Source organism: Salmo trutta, chromosome 23 (genome assembly GCF_901001165.1).
Source record: "Salmo trutta chromosome 23, fSalTru1.1, whole genome shotgun sequence".
NCBI lineage: Eukaryota > Metazoa > Chordata > Actinopteri > Salmoniformes > Salmonidae > Salmo > Salmo trutta.
The window spans coordinates 4,955,029-4,968,972 of NC_042979.1; the positions used below are offsets into that span (position 1 = coordinate 4,955,029).

The 13,944-nt window shown below is 42.5% G+C and overlaps 1 protein-coding gene across 2 annotated transcripts in view; it reads right to left on the minus strand.

The window, feature by feature from the left end:
* The window catches only part of sardh (sarcosine dehydrogenase), a 77,556-nt gene extending 68,071 nt beyond the window's left edge, over nucleotides 1-9,485 (minus strand). Inside the window, exons 1-4 of one of the 2 annotated variants that reach the window (XM_029708574.1) lie at nucleotides 9,245-9,485; nucleotides 5,128-5,282; nucleotides 3,117-3,291; nucleotides 2,353-2,531 (exon numbers count right to left, since the gene is read on the minus strand). In XM_029708574.1, the coding sequence (XP_029564434.1) occupies nucleotides 2,353-2,531; nucleotides 3,117-3,291; nucleotides 5,128-5,277 (504 nt within the window). In that variant the 5' untranslated portion in view covers nucleotides 5,278-5,282; nucleotides 9,245-9,485. Of the gene's footprint in view, nucleotides 1-2,352; nucleotides 2,532-3,116; nucleotides 3,292-5,127; nucleotides 5,283-9,141 lie in introns of both variants that reach the window. The other variant, XM_029708573.1, reaches the window with a different exon arrangement.
* Between the last annotated feature and the right edge of the window lie 4,459 nt (nucleotides 9,486-13,944).

Below are 13,944 nucleotides of genomic sequence, written 5' to 3' on the forward strand. Positions count from 1 at the left end.
GCTCTGCAGATTTTGCTGCGGAAAGACAGAATAATTCGATCAATTTGTTTTGGTACTCCCCATTTGTAGCTTGTTTTTGGTTACAGGTTCAGGAAAGGCTGAAAAATGCAACATTTACTTGGAGTTACTCTGCCAAGAGCACAGCTGGGTGACAGTCTATCGATCAATAATATAATAATACTCTTAGCTACGTTTTTTTATCTGTAGAAACTATGAGAATAGAAAGGTTAGGAACTTTTGTGAAGAATCACAGCGGAAAAATATTTTCCAGCTAGAAATCAAAACTGGATGGTCTTCAGAGATAGATGTGAGGGGTTGAGGGTAGCTGAAGGCTGGGACTAAAAACAAACAAAAAGACAACTAATGAAAAATATACTGTCTGTGAAGTTTATGTAGTATGTATAAGCTGGAAGTGGAAGCCTAAGTATTGCTGTCCATTAGTTTACTCCAATTAGGGAATGGGTGGTAGCGTTAAGGGAAAATAATAATTTAAAAAAAACAACAGCAACAGACTTTTCAGTTTAAAATGTATGGCAAACAAAAATCAATGATTGCGAAGTTAAACGAACAATACAACTCTATGCACAATGTTCAGTGGAAATTGTTAAGTCCTCCTTATGCAAAGAGTTGTATGGTTTCTTTAAAGACATTGAGGCAGCCGGCGGGGAGAGGTGAGGGGGGTGGTAATTGAGGAGATATCATGCAGATCGCTGGCTCCACCCGCAAGCCTTATATGGACTTCCTGCCCCAACAAGGCAAGACTGACTCGTTAAACCAGGGAGTGTTTGGGGATAAAGGGGGAAGCAGCCTGCACAAAGGGGCAGAGGAGGTGAGAGACGCGAGAGAGAAATGAGCGTGAGAGCTGTGTGTTTGCACGTTGTGACCTGAACTGTTGGATTACGCCCCCCCCCCCCCCCCCCCCCCTGTGTACCAGACAAAGAGAACGGCTTGTGGACTGAGGTGATTGATGAATTCCCCTTCTTTCCCCGTGTACCAAAATCCCTAAAACTTCCCCTTCGCATTCTATTTGGGCTACTGGTGCCTGTTTTGTTATTGAACTTGGTGATGGGGAAACCCCACAACCTTGTGTTTTTTTTAATTTTTTTTTTATACACAACTGCTAACTTCAAGGATTAGGGCATTTGGGATGTCATCTGCCTCCCTTGCTTGAAGAAAAATGTGCTATGTCATGAGAATACCTGGACCACCTATTGAGCTATGCCTTAAGTAAATGAGCTGAAAAGGAGACTGGAGTAGGACTAGCTTTGCAATCATTTTTTTTGTTTGGCATACATTTTAAAAGTGAAATCTAAGTCTGAGCATAATTCTGTTACCATGGAATTTCCCTAGTTCAAAGACTGAAATGTTGACACTGCAATATTACATTTCATAAATCCTCTATATTTGCTAACTTGTCTCCCCCTGCCCCATATGGGAGTTGTGTGATTTGATTTCGAGATTATTTGTGCAATAAGCAAAACGGTCAAGTGCTCCAAAGAAAGACCTTGTTAAGCTGCAGCTGGCCCAGAACAGAGTGGCAAATCTTGCTCTACATTGTAATCAGCGGGCTAATATTAATACTATGCATGCCAGTCTCTGTTGCCTAAGAGTTGAGAAAAGACTGACTGTGTCACTTCATTTTTAAAAGAAACATTAACAAACTTGTTGAAATTCCAAACTGTTCGCATAGTCAACTTACACACACTTACCCCACCAGACATGCCACCAAGGGTCTTTTCACAGTCCCCAGGTCCAGAACAAATTCAAGGAAACCGACAGTATTTTACAGGGCCATGAGTGCAAGTGAACAGCAAACCTGGTTTCAAAGAACAAATAAAGCAACCCCTCACAGCACAACGCCTCTCCCTCATGTGACCTACTTGTTGTGTTTATGTACTGACATGTATGTGGAACTGATAGATGCACGCACACACAATGTTTTTAAATGTATGCAAAATGTAAAGTCTATTGTCGAATGTCTTTTTCGTTATGTCGAACCCCAGTAAGACTAGCTGTCGGCTAAATGGGATCCTAATAAAATCAAACTGGGCATTTCATCTCAGACTGCAAGTTACCTCTGGCCTATTTACTGAATTCGCTGGAGAGGTAGGTTACTCAGTCTAGTCTGGACCAGTAAGACCCATAGGTACAGTACCCAGCCTCTACCCCAACAAGTTATACAAGTTCCCTCAGTTGAGTCCAGTCTGGAGCAGCAGGGCCCAGTCTACAATACGTACCGACGTGAGGCGTCTGTACTCGTCCAGCCTCTGCTTGTTAGAGAGAGACACCTCTACCCCAACCAGTCTAACCTAAGACCCCAGTCCAGTGTAGTCTGGTCCTGTATGAGCGTACCGACATGAGGCGTTTGTACTCGTCCAGCCTCTGCTTGTTGGATGCGATGAAGAGGCCTCCGTTCTGGATCCAGCCCGTCTCTAGACCGGTCTCCTGCTCCAGGTCGTGGCTGATCACCTGTCTGGTGTGGGCTAGCAGCTCCACCTCCACATCACTGGGCCTCAGCTGCCACAGCAGACCTGGGACAGAGACACCACAAGAGATAGTGATGATTAGTGAGGGAGCAGGAGAGAGAAAAAGAGACCAAAAGGGAAAGAAAGAGACGAAGACAGAGAGGGGGGAGAGGGAGACTAATATGTAGTAAATGTGTTTTCCACCCAATTAAACTCCCCTTTAAAACCTGTTAAACTGCATGGTTGTTTTGGACCCAGTACCGGGTCTGCAGTGCTTTACCCACTGTCAATTTCAATTTTTGGAAATTGAGCTCAGATTTTACTGCCGGCAATGTCATAAGAATGCCCCCGTCACTTCATAGAGTATGCGAATTAGGTCAAGTAACCAAAAGTGAAAAAAATCTGTAAGCATGGTAAGGGTACACCCTTGTGGTCATCATAATGCATTTATTTTTCTATTGGCATTTAATGTGCCATTACCTTGAATGCATCCTCTATATTACCCTTTGGGTTCCCAGGACCAGGATTTAAAAAAAACACTGATCTACATTATGGATCCATTTACAAAACAACCCTACACATTAATGAATCCATAGTAGCAAAAGCCACGGCCCGGATAGGTTTCTGGGTGTTCAGGTGGGTACTACCTACCTGCTGTGTGCCAGGTGGTTCCGGCGGTCAGTCTGTCTCTCTCTAGCAAGACCACGTTGGTCATGCCCATCTTGGCTAGGTGGTAGACGGTCTGGCATCCCAGGCTTCCCCCTCCGATTACCACAGCCTCTGCTGACTTGGGAAGGGGCTTGGTAGGCCCACTGCCACCCTCCACCTACCATGAGATTTGTTTAAATAGAATCCTTTTTTTTTTTTAAGGCACACAGTAAAACTACATTTCTTATTAGATTTTATTTTTTATATGAAATAAAAACAACAAATACATATACCAAATTGTTGAGTGAAAAATGTTATTTGGCACTTGCACTGAAAACAACACATGTAGACCTTACAGTGAAATGCTTACGTACAAGCCCTTAACCCACAATGCAGTTTAAGAAAAATAAGTGTTAAATAAAAAATAAATGATTAAACAGCAGCAGTAAAATAACAACAGCGAGGCTATATACAGGGGGTACCGGTACAGAGTCAATGTACGGGGGCACCGGTTAGTCGAGGTAATATGTACATGTAGGTAGAGTTATTAATGTGACTATGCATAGATGATAACAGAGTAGCATCAGCATAGAAGGGGGAGGGGGGGGGGGGCAATGCAAATAGTCTGGGTTGCCATTTGATTAGATGTTCAGGAGTCTAATGCTTGGGGCAGAAGCTGTAAACACATACGTTTGAGACATTACCATTGTGGTCCTCATTTAACCTATGTATTTATTTAACCAGGCTAGTCAATTAAGAACAAATACGTTTTTACAATGACGGCCTTGCAACGTTCATAGTAAATAAAACGCTATACACTGAGTACAGAAAACCTTAAGAACACCTGCTCTTTCCATGAAAGACTGACAAGGTGAAGGTGAATCCAAGTTAAATGCTATGATCCCTTATAGATGTCTCTTGTTAAATCCACTTCAATCAGTGTAGATGAAGGGGAGGGGACAGGTTACAGAAGGATTTTTAAGCCTTGAGACTATTGAGACAGGGACTGTGTATGTGTGCCATTCAATGGGCAAGACAAAAGATTGAAGTGCCTTTGAACGAGGTACTGTAGTCGGTGCACCGGTTTGTGAAGAACTGCAATGCGATTAGTTTGGCTGCTCAGTCTAACTTAGTGGTTACTCAACAATCCTAGCGCTGCCATTCCAAACCAATCAGAGCGCTTGGAAATGTGCATCTGGACACTGCACCGCCCACTCAGGTCAGAGTGTTATCATCGTCCGGAAAGAGTACGGTTTCTGAGGACTTTTTTTTTGTCGACAGTAACACGAATGTCAATGTTGTGCGAACATCGAAATAACCACGACAAGTAAGATCCCAAGTTATTACAAGATCCACCATAAATACCTGAAGTGTGTGTGTGTGCCTCATTTGTGGTGGTGAGGAAGAAAAGGAATAAAAACGTCCCGTAGAGCAGCGTTTCCCAAACTTGGACCTGGCGGCCTAAAGGGGCGCACGTTTTGGTTTTTGCCATAGCACTACACAGCTGATTCGAATCATCATGAAGCTTTGATTATTTTAAAATCAGCTGTGTAGTGCTAGGGCAGAAACCAAGACGTGTACGCCTTGGGGTCCCCAGGACCGAGTTTGGGAAACACTGCTGTAGAGGGTCTGAATCAGCACAAGTACTGGACATAGCAGGTAAGGGCTCAGAAACCAACCGCTCAGACGAGATCCTGCTAGCTGTTCTTTCACCGTGTGTATCCAGAATGGACATCCACCCTTGACACAACTGTGGGAAGCATTGGAGTCAACATGGGGAACGCTTTTGTCCCTGTGAAACGCTTTCGACACCCTTGTAGAGTCCATGCCCCGACAAATTGAGGCTGTTCTAAAGGTAAAAGGGTGGGCAACTCAATATTAGGAAGGAATTCCTAATGTTTGGTATACTCAGTGTATTATGCACTACTTTTTGACCAGGGCCGATAGGGACTAAGGATTAGGGTGCCATTTCGGACATAACCATAGAGGATGACACAAAAACCATCACACAGACCTTGAGTACGTTCTCGTAGGGGACGCTCTTCTCCGTGGTGGGCTCTGAACTGGAGCTGTAGCGACGGGAGGTGGTGGCAGAGCGGCACAGGGGGGAGAGGGCCGGACGGCAGCTAGCCACCCTCCGCACTGCTGTCCCCAGGAAGGCCATGGCCCCTGCACACAGAGACACATATCGGTCTGATTCTGGCCTGCCTACGCAGCTACCAGAGCTATGCCTCCTACAGACGGACAGTCAATACAGTCAAAAGCACATCCCTTTAGGGTGTCAAACTTATCCCATTGAGGGCCCAGTGTCTGCAGGTCTTTGGTTTTTCCCTTTCAATTAAACCCTAGACAACCAGGTGTGGGGAGTTCCTTACTAACTAGTGACTTTAATTCATCAGTCAAGTACAAGGGAAAAGCAAAAACCCATAGCGACTCGGCCCTCTGTGGAATGAGTTTGACGCCTGTGCTTTAGATGGGTCGTTCTTGGCTAAGGAAAATGAATAGGGAGATGAATAAGGACCCACACGCTCTATTGCAGGGACGGTGGAGCAACAGCGTGCGCGTGAGTCCTAGTCATCCCTGCAAGATGATACAGATGTCTGACTCATACCACAGAGCCAACCTGAACCGGAATCTGCTCCTGAACCTTGTGCCACGACAACCATTACGCCAGTCTCGATGTGAAGCGCAGCATGTAAACAAACGTCACGGGCCAAAGCCATGTCACTGATTCTCTTTGTGCTGCATGGAATTGACTATCCACATCTGGGAAGAAAAAGTGTTAATTCTTTGTCCCAAATGTCACCATATAGTGTATTACTTTTGACAAGGGTTCCATACGGCTCTGGTCAAAAGTAGTGCACGATGTAGGGAATAGGATGCCGTTTTTAATGCATCCTCCATACTCGATGTCAACAAACATCGCGGCTCAGTTGTGGGTTCGATTCCCACGGGGGACCAGTACGGAGAAGAAAAAAAATGTATGAAATGTATGCATTCACTACTGTAAGTCGCTCTGGATAAGAGCGTCTGATAAATGACTAAAATGTAAACGTAAATGTAGCCATAGACCAATCTCTTATGTCAGACTTTACAGCTAGTGAAGGGAAAGGGGGATACCTAGTCAGTTGTAGAACTGAACGCATTAAACTGAAATGTGTTTTCTGCATTTAACCCAACCCCTCTGAATCAGAGAGGTGAGGGGGGCTTCCTCAATAATCAGAGACATCCTTGTCTGATTACATGAACACTGAGACATTGACCAAAACCACCATTGACTGACGGATAGGAAATGGCAGAGGGGAAAGAGCTTAACGATTCCCATATCTTCTATTACCCAACCAAGTTACACATCCACCAAACTCTGAAAATCAAGACCTTGGGCAAAAAATATATTACTGGAAGCTAAGAGAGTATATTTTTTTTAGAAATGAAGGCATATATACATTTTCCATCCTAAAAATGTGGAATAATTAATACAAAAAAAATGTATGTTTTGCCTTCTGTAAATGTAAGAAATATTGCCTAGTGTCTTGTCATTCTGTTACAAAAAACCCCCACATAGAAAATATTTTTAAGCTAATACCAATTACACTAATCATAAAATGCAACATGCAACAATTTCAAAGATTTTACTGAGTTACAGCTCATATAAGGAAATCAGTCAATTGAAATAAATTCATTGGGCCCTAATCTATGGGTTTCACGTGACTGGGAATACAGATATGCATCTGTTGGTCACAGATACCTTACAAAATAGGTAGGGGCGTGGATCAGAAAACCAGTCAGTATCTGGTGTGACCATTTGCCTCACACAGCGCGAGACATCTCCTTCACATGCGGTTGTGAGGCTGGTTGGACGTACTACCAACTTCTCTAAAATGACGTTGGAGGCGGCTTATGGTAGAGAAATAAACATTAAATTCTCTGGCAACAGCTCTAGTGGACAGTCCTGCAGTCAGCATGCCAATGGCACGCTCCCTCAAAACTTGAGACATCTGTGGCATTGTGTTGTGTGACAAAACTGCACATTTTAGAGTGGCCTTTTATTGTCCCCAGCACAAGGTGCACCTTTAATGATCATGCTGCTTAATCAGCGTCTTGATATGCCACACTTGTCAGGTGGATGGATTATCTTGGCAAAGGAGAAGGTGAAGTGCTCACTAACAGGGATGTAAACAAATTTGAAACCATTTCTGGGATTTTTAATTCAGCTCATGAAACATGGGACCAACACTTCACATGATGCGTTTATATTTTTGTTCAGTATTGTTAGTGTTTTAACTGATAACTTGGTTTGTGATTTATTAAATGATTAAAATGTGTCATTCTGTTACCAAATCTGTTACAGAATGGCTGCAACTGAATTGTCACCTGCTACTGTCCTCCCTTCCACTGGCATACTGTTACGCTCAGCTGTTTTCTTTCTGTCACATGGTGGACAAAGCAAGAGAGTGTGGAGAACTCATCCTCCCGCATACCTGAAAGGTACCTGTCAATAGAGTCACTCAACCTGGACACACTAATAACACTAGTGACATTACAGCCCTTATACATAATGTTTTTCCTGTATCTCTTGAATGTTGTTGTTTTACTGTAAAGTGTGTTGCGTTTTAAAATGCACTTTAAATCAAGTTGGATTTAAACAGAGGGCCATTGGCAGCTACCAATACTTGACCTGGGGCCCTAATGGGAGCTCCTGTAGCACTGCATAGTGCATCCACAGAAACAACATTCACTTTTGTCTAAATGGAATAGCCTAGTGAAAATGTTCCAATTGAGTTTGATGTGTTATTAGCCAAATAGGCCTTCGCAAGTAAACAGAGTCAATATTTTTACCAATGTAGCCTGAATTTGTTAGCCTGAAATCTGATACCGGTTTTCCTTATACTCCGTGTCATGCCAATGAAACATTCGACAACATTTGGTAGGCCAACACTTAGAAGCGCTGTAGCCTACGGTGTGTGTGCAATAAACTATACAGAAAGGTATATATGCAATTATAAACTGGGTGGTTCGAGCCCTGAATGCTGATTGGCTGACAGCTGTGGTATATCAGACCATACACCACTGATATGACAAAATATTTATTTGTAGTGGTCTAATTACATTGGTAACCAGTTTACAATAGCAATAAGGCACCGCGGGGTTTGTGGTATATGCAGTGGCGGTTCTAGACCATTTCAACTGGGGGGGCCACGCTGGGACCAGTTGTACTGTTAGAGGGGCCAGTTACATTATATGATATTGTTGTCATATCATTTCTTCACTGCATTGTAGGCATTAGCAGGCAAAAGACCATGTTCATAATGCAGATATATGTGGTACGATACTGTTGTGTTCCGCCTAAAGCCGTCCCTCTAGAAAATGTGTGGGTTAAATTAGTGTTCCGAGTTGCCACTGTCTAATAATGGATGTAAAAAAAGAACGATAGCAAAAATTAGTTATGTAAAAATGATTTCATACTCCACATTTAGGGGGGCCACAAGGGGGTCCAAAATTGTTGTCACAGGGGCACTGCCCCCAGAACCGCTAGTGGGTATATGGTCAATACACCACGGCTAAGGGCTGTATCCAGGCACTCTAAGAAAAGCCCTTAACCGTGGTATATTGGCCATATACCACACGCCCCCGAGCCTTCCTGCTTAACTATACAACTGGAGATCGAATTTCAATACTGAAACAATGTTGTAAATGTCAGAGAGACAGTCAGCAAGGTTTATACAAATCTCCGCTATTGAAAGCCAAGTGCTAGTCTAAAATAAATGGGAGATAATGTCTAGATGCGTTTTACACTGGAGACCAAGTTTACAAATTGTCTAGCTTGGTTGATGTGACAATTGATTACCCAGTCAAATCGAAGAGGACATAGGCATTTCAACGTCATAGTTTCAGCCGGTGGTAATTTGTGGAATAGACAGAAACTGGAACGCGGTTTTAACCAACTTCATCCGGGATTAGACCCACCCGTTGTGTAATATAAAGTCAATTGATGGTGTTGTGTGCTCCCCTACACGCAAACACTTACTTTGCTCCTATACGCTTCTGTTCTTGATTAAAGTTGATCCCCCCCAAAAAATGCAATAAGAGGGGAAAAGCATACAGCCCGAGACCGTTTATATGAAACTCACTCGAAAATGCCCGTGCGGTGTCTGAGCCCGAGCTCAAATCGTGGTTATCGCTGGCAGCAGTTTGATCACCCCTAACCTAAAACGTAGAAAAAAAACTTTCGAGTGAGATTGTCTTCTGCACTGCTCAACCGATCCAGTACATGTGGAGGAGGAGTTCAAATGGAGTGTCGCCTTGTTAACAAATATTTTTAGAACTAACACCAAGATAGACCACGGCCTGTCGTTTCCAATGGGAGCAAATGAATCATAGTGACCGGAACAAAGAGAAAGTTGGCAGAGCCAAGCACTTGCTAGCGAGATCCTATTGGAGCGTTCTATCATATATGTGCAGTCAAATGAGCATGAGTGGAGTGAGTTTGGAACCCGTGTATGAGTCTTAGAAGTACTTTTCACATACAAACTTTATATGTCCGAACTCAAAATCAGATATACTTCCAAAAATAACATGGTCGCTGTGGTAGAACGTTTATTTTCTGCATTTATCAGAGTGCCATCAGGTAGCCTGCTTTCAGATGTGACCGTGTAAACAGGATTATTAGGGAAATCGTTTTTGCAAAGCATCTAAACGTTTTAATCGAACTATTATATTAATCTGACTATCTACAATAATCACATTATTGTGTGCATGTAACCATAGTCAATTGGGCGCTAGCTCAAAAACCCAACATTAGCATGAATTTCGTCCACAACAAGTACAGCATTACAAATATTTAATTTTCGACTCATACCCTGATTTTGAAAAGGGATTAAAAGCGATTCTACAGTCTGATGGGTGAAGCGTTAAATGCTCGTCATTCATTGCAATGGGATTCCTGTCTCGTTTCTCTAATATATCTGTAGAGGCTAGATCATCACAGACGACTTCAGGAGTAGAATGTTGGCTAATCAGCACTGAAACATTCGAGGACAAGAAGTAAGGATGAAGATACAATGTTGTCCGCTGAGAGCGTGCGAAACCAACTGCTGAAACACTTTTGCAACGAAATTATCATACATTATTTCAACCAGCTTTTTCATTCATATTTGCCTTTTAGCGCCTATCTTGACATATATAGTTGTCCCTTAAATACACTTAACTTTTTGTACACCTTATTTGACCATCTAAGTAACCGTCTGAAAATAAAGGTTAATTGTTTGAGCAAGGATAATTTGTGACTCCTGGGGTGTATTCATTACAGAAACCGTTTATCGTTTATGAACCAAACGGAAGCATACAGAGCAAGACGAGTTTATTTCGGACAACTTCAGGTAGGTCCCTCCCCGTTTCGTAAAAAAAAAATCTATTTAAGGAAAACGTTTTGCAACAGATTTGGCCAAATGAATACACCCCTGGAGGGATGCGCATCGTGCATCTCTATCAACCAGGTGCCAGGTAGCCTAAAGATTAGAGTGTTGGGCCAGTAACTGAAATGTTGCTGGTTTTAATACCTGGCCTACAAGGTGAAAATCTGTTGATGTGCCCCTGGGCAAGGCTCTTAACCATAATTTGCTCCAGGGGCGCTGTACTAATATGGCTGACCCTGTAAAACAACACATTTCACTGCATGTGACCATAAAACATATATATATATACACACACTGCTCTGCTCTGGCTAGCAATATATATATATATATTGCTAGCCAGAGCAGAGCAGTGTGTGTGTGTGGTTGATGAGGGATGGGGTTAACCCTGCACATGGCAGGAGAGGCCCCCAGCAGGGGCCACAGCTGTTTTTTCTCTCCTCCCCTCCTCTTCTCAGAGCCTGGACCAAACCATGCAGAGCCCGGACCAAACCATCAGCCACTCTCATAACATGACTGAATAATCATAACAAAATGGCTGAATATGCTAAGACCGTGGGAAGTAGTTGAAGCAAAGAACTAATGGAAATATTGTATTACCTGTATTGTATAGGCTATAGTGTATTGTGTATTGTATTACCTGTCTTGTGTACTTGTGTAGGCTATAGTGTATTATTTATTGTATTACCTTTTTTGTGTAGCCTATAGTGTATTGTGCATTGTATTACCTGTTTTGTGTAAGATATAGTGTATTGTGCATTGTATTACCTATATTGTGTAGGCTAAAGGTGTAGGCCATAGTGTATTGTGCATTGTATTACCTGTATTGTGTAGGCTATAGTGTATTGTTCATTGTATTACCTGTTTTGTGTAGACTATAGTGTATTGTGCATTGTATTACCTGTATTGTGTAGGCTAAAGGTGTAGGCTATAGTGTATTGTATTACCTGTATTGTGTAGGGTATAGTGTATTGCGCATTGTATTACCTGCTTTGTGTAGTCTAAAGGTGAAGGCTATAGTGTATTGTATTAACAGTATTGTGTAGACTAAAGTGTATTATATTACCTGTACTGTGTAGGCTATAGTGTATTGTGCATTGTATTACCTGTATTGTGTAGGCTAAAGGTGTAGGCTATAGTGTATTGTATTACCTGTATTGTGTAGGGTATAGTGTATTGTTCATTGTATTACCTGTTTTGTGTAGCCTATAGTGTATTGTGCATTGTATTACCTGTTTTGTGTAAGATATAGTGTATTGTGCATTGTATTACCTATATTGTGTAGGCTAAAGGTGTAGGCCATAGTGTATTGTGCATTGTATTACCTGTATTGTGTAGACTATAGTGTATTGTTCATTGTATTACCTGTTTTGTGTAGGCTATAGTGTATTGTACATTGTATTACCTGTATTGTGTAGGCTAAAGGTGTAGACTATAGTGTATTGTATTACCTGTATTGTGTAGGGTATAGTGTATTGTGCATTGTATTACCTGCTTTGTGTAGTCTAAAGGTGAAGGCTATAGTGTATTGTATTAACAGTATTGTGTAGACTAAAGTGTATTATATTACCTGTACTGTGTAGGCTATAGTGTATTGTGCATTGTATTACCTGTATTGTGTAGGCTAAAGGTGTAGGCTATAGTGTATTGTATTACCTGTATTGTGTAGGGTATAGTGTATTGTGCATTGTATTACCTGCTTTGTGTAGGCTATAGTGTATTGTGCATTGTATTACCTGTATCGTGTAGGCTAAAGGAGTTGGCTATAGTGTATTGTATTTAATACACCAGTATTGTGAGTACGGGAGATTATTGGGAGATGTTTACACAAGGTGTGCACCCTAAAGAGTTGTGGATATCAAATAAAAATAAAATACAATGTTTTTGGTCAAGAACACATACAGTATTTAGCAGATGTTATAGCAGGTGTAGGGAAATGCTTATATTTCTAGTTCCAACAGTGCAGTAATACCTGACCATACAAAACAATACATGCAAATCCCAAAATTAGAACAAGCAATGTCAGAGTCCAGAATATAAATATAAAAGTAACCTATATGATGGTGTGTATAGACATTATGGGCAGTAAATTAATAGAAAAGGTGTGTACGGCAGTAGTTATATAGGATAGGCCTTGACTATAATACAATATATACATATGAAGTGGGTAAAACAGTATGTAAACATTATTAAAGTGACCAGTGTTGAATTACTATGTACACAGGACAACAGTCTCTAGGTGCAGGGTAGAGTACCAGGTGGTAGCAGGCTAGTAACAGTGACTAAAGTTCAGGGCAGGGTACTGGGCGGAGGCCAGCTAGTGGTAACTGTTTAACAGTCTGATGGCGTGGAGATAGAAGCTGTTTTTCATTCTCTTGGTCCCAGCTTTGTTGCACCTGTACTCTCTCTGCCTTCTAGATGGTGGGGGGGGGAACAGGTCATGGCTCGGGTGGCTGAGGTCCTTGATGATCTTCTTGGCATTCCTGTGACACCATGGGCTGTAGATGTCCTGGAGGGCAGGCAGTGTGCCTTGGTGAAGCATTAGGGTGTCTGCGCCACCCTCTGGAGAGCCTTGCGGTTGCGGACGGTGCAGTTGCTGTGCAGCCCGACAGGATGCTCTCAATGGTGCATCTGTTGCAGTTTGTGAAGGTTTTACGCCTTGATCACACCGACAGCGTCATTGAGCAAAATGGTGCGCAGCATCATCTGGATATGGGTGCAATAAAAGTTCAACATTCACCGACCATTTCTGTCAAGCAGTCTATGCGTACAGTCTGATGCATACATTCGATAAATCCAACGTATGCACCACACAGAACGCACTGCAACTGCCTCTGCAACACATTGCTGTAAGGCAAACGGAGCGTTCCATTGGAAATGAGTGTACTTCTGGTGTACCAAAATACCATGATGCTATCAAATGCTCACCTTCGGTGGCCACTGGCACGCTGGAGAAGTGTGCTCTTCACAGATGAATCCCGGTTTCAACTGTACCGGGCAGATGGCAGACAGATGGCAGATGGCGTTGTGTGGGTGAGTGGTTTCTGATGTCAACGTTGTGAACAGAGTGCCTCATGGTGGTTGGGTTATGGTATAGGCAGGCATAAGCTATGGACAACGTACACAATTGCATTTCATCTATGGCAATTTGAATGCACAGTGATACCGTGACAATATTCTGAGGTCCATTATTGTGCCACCATCACATCATGTTTCAGCATGGTAATGTATGGCCCGTGTAGCAAGGATCTGTACAGAATTCCTGGATGCTAAAAATGTCCCAGTTCTTCCATGGCCTGCATACTCACCAGACATGTCACCCATTGAGCATGTTTGGGATGCTCTGGATCGACGTGTACGACAGCGTATTCCAGTTCAAACCAATATCCAGAAACTTCGCACAGCCATTGAATAGGCAT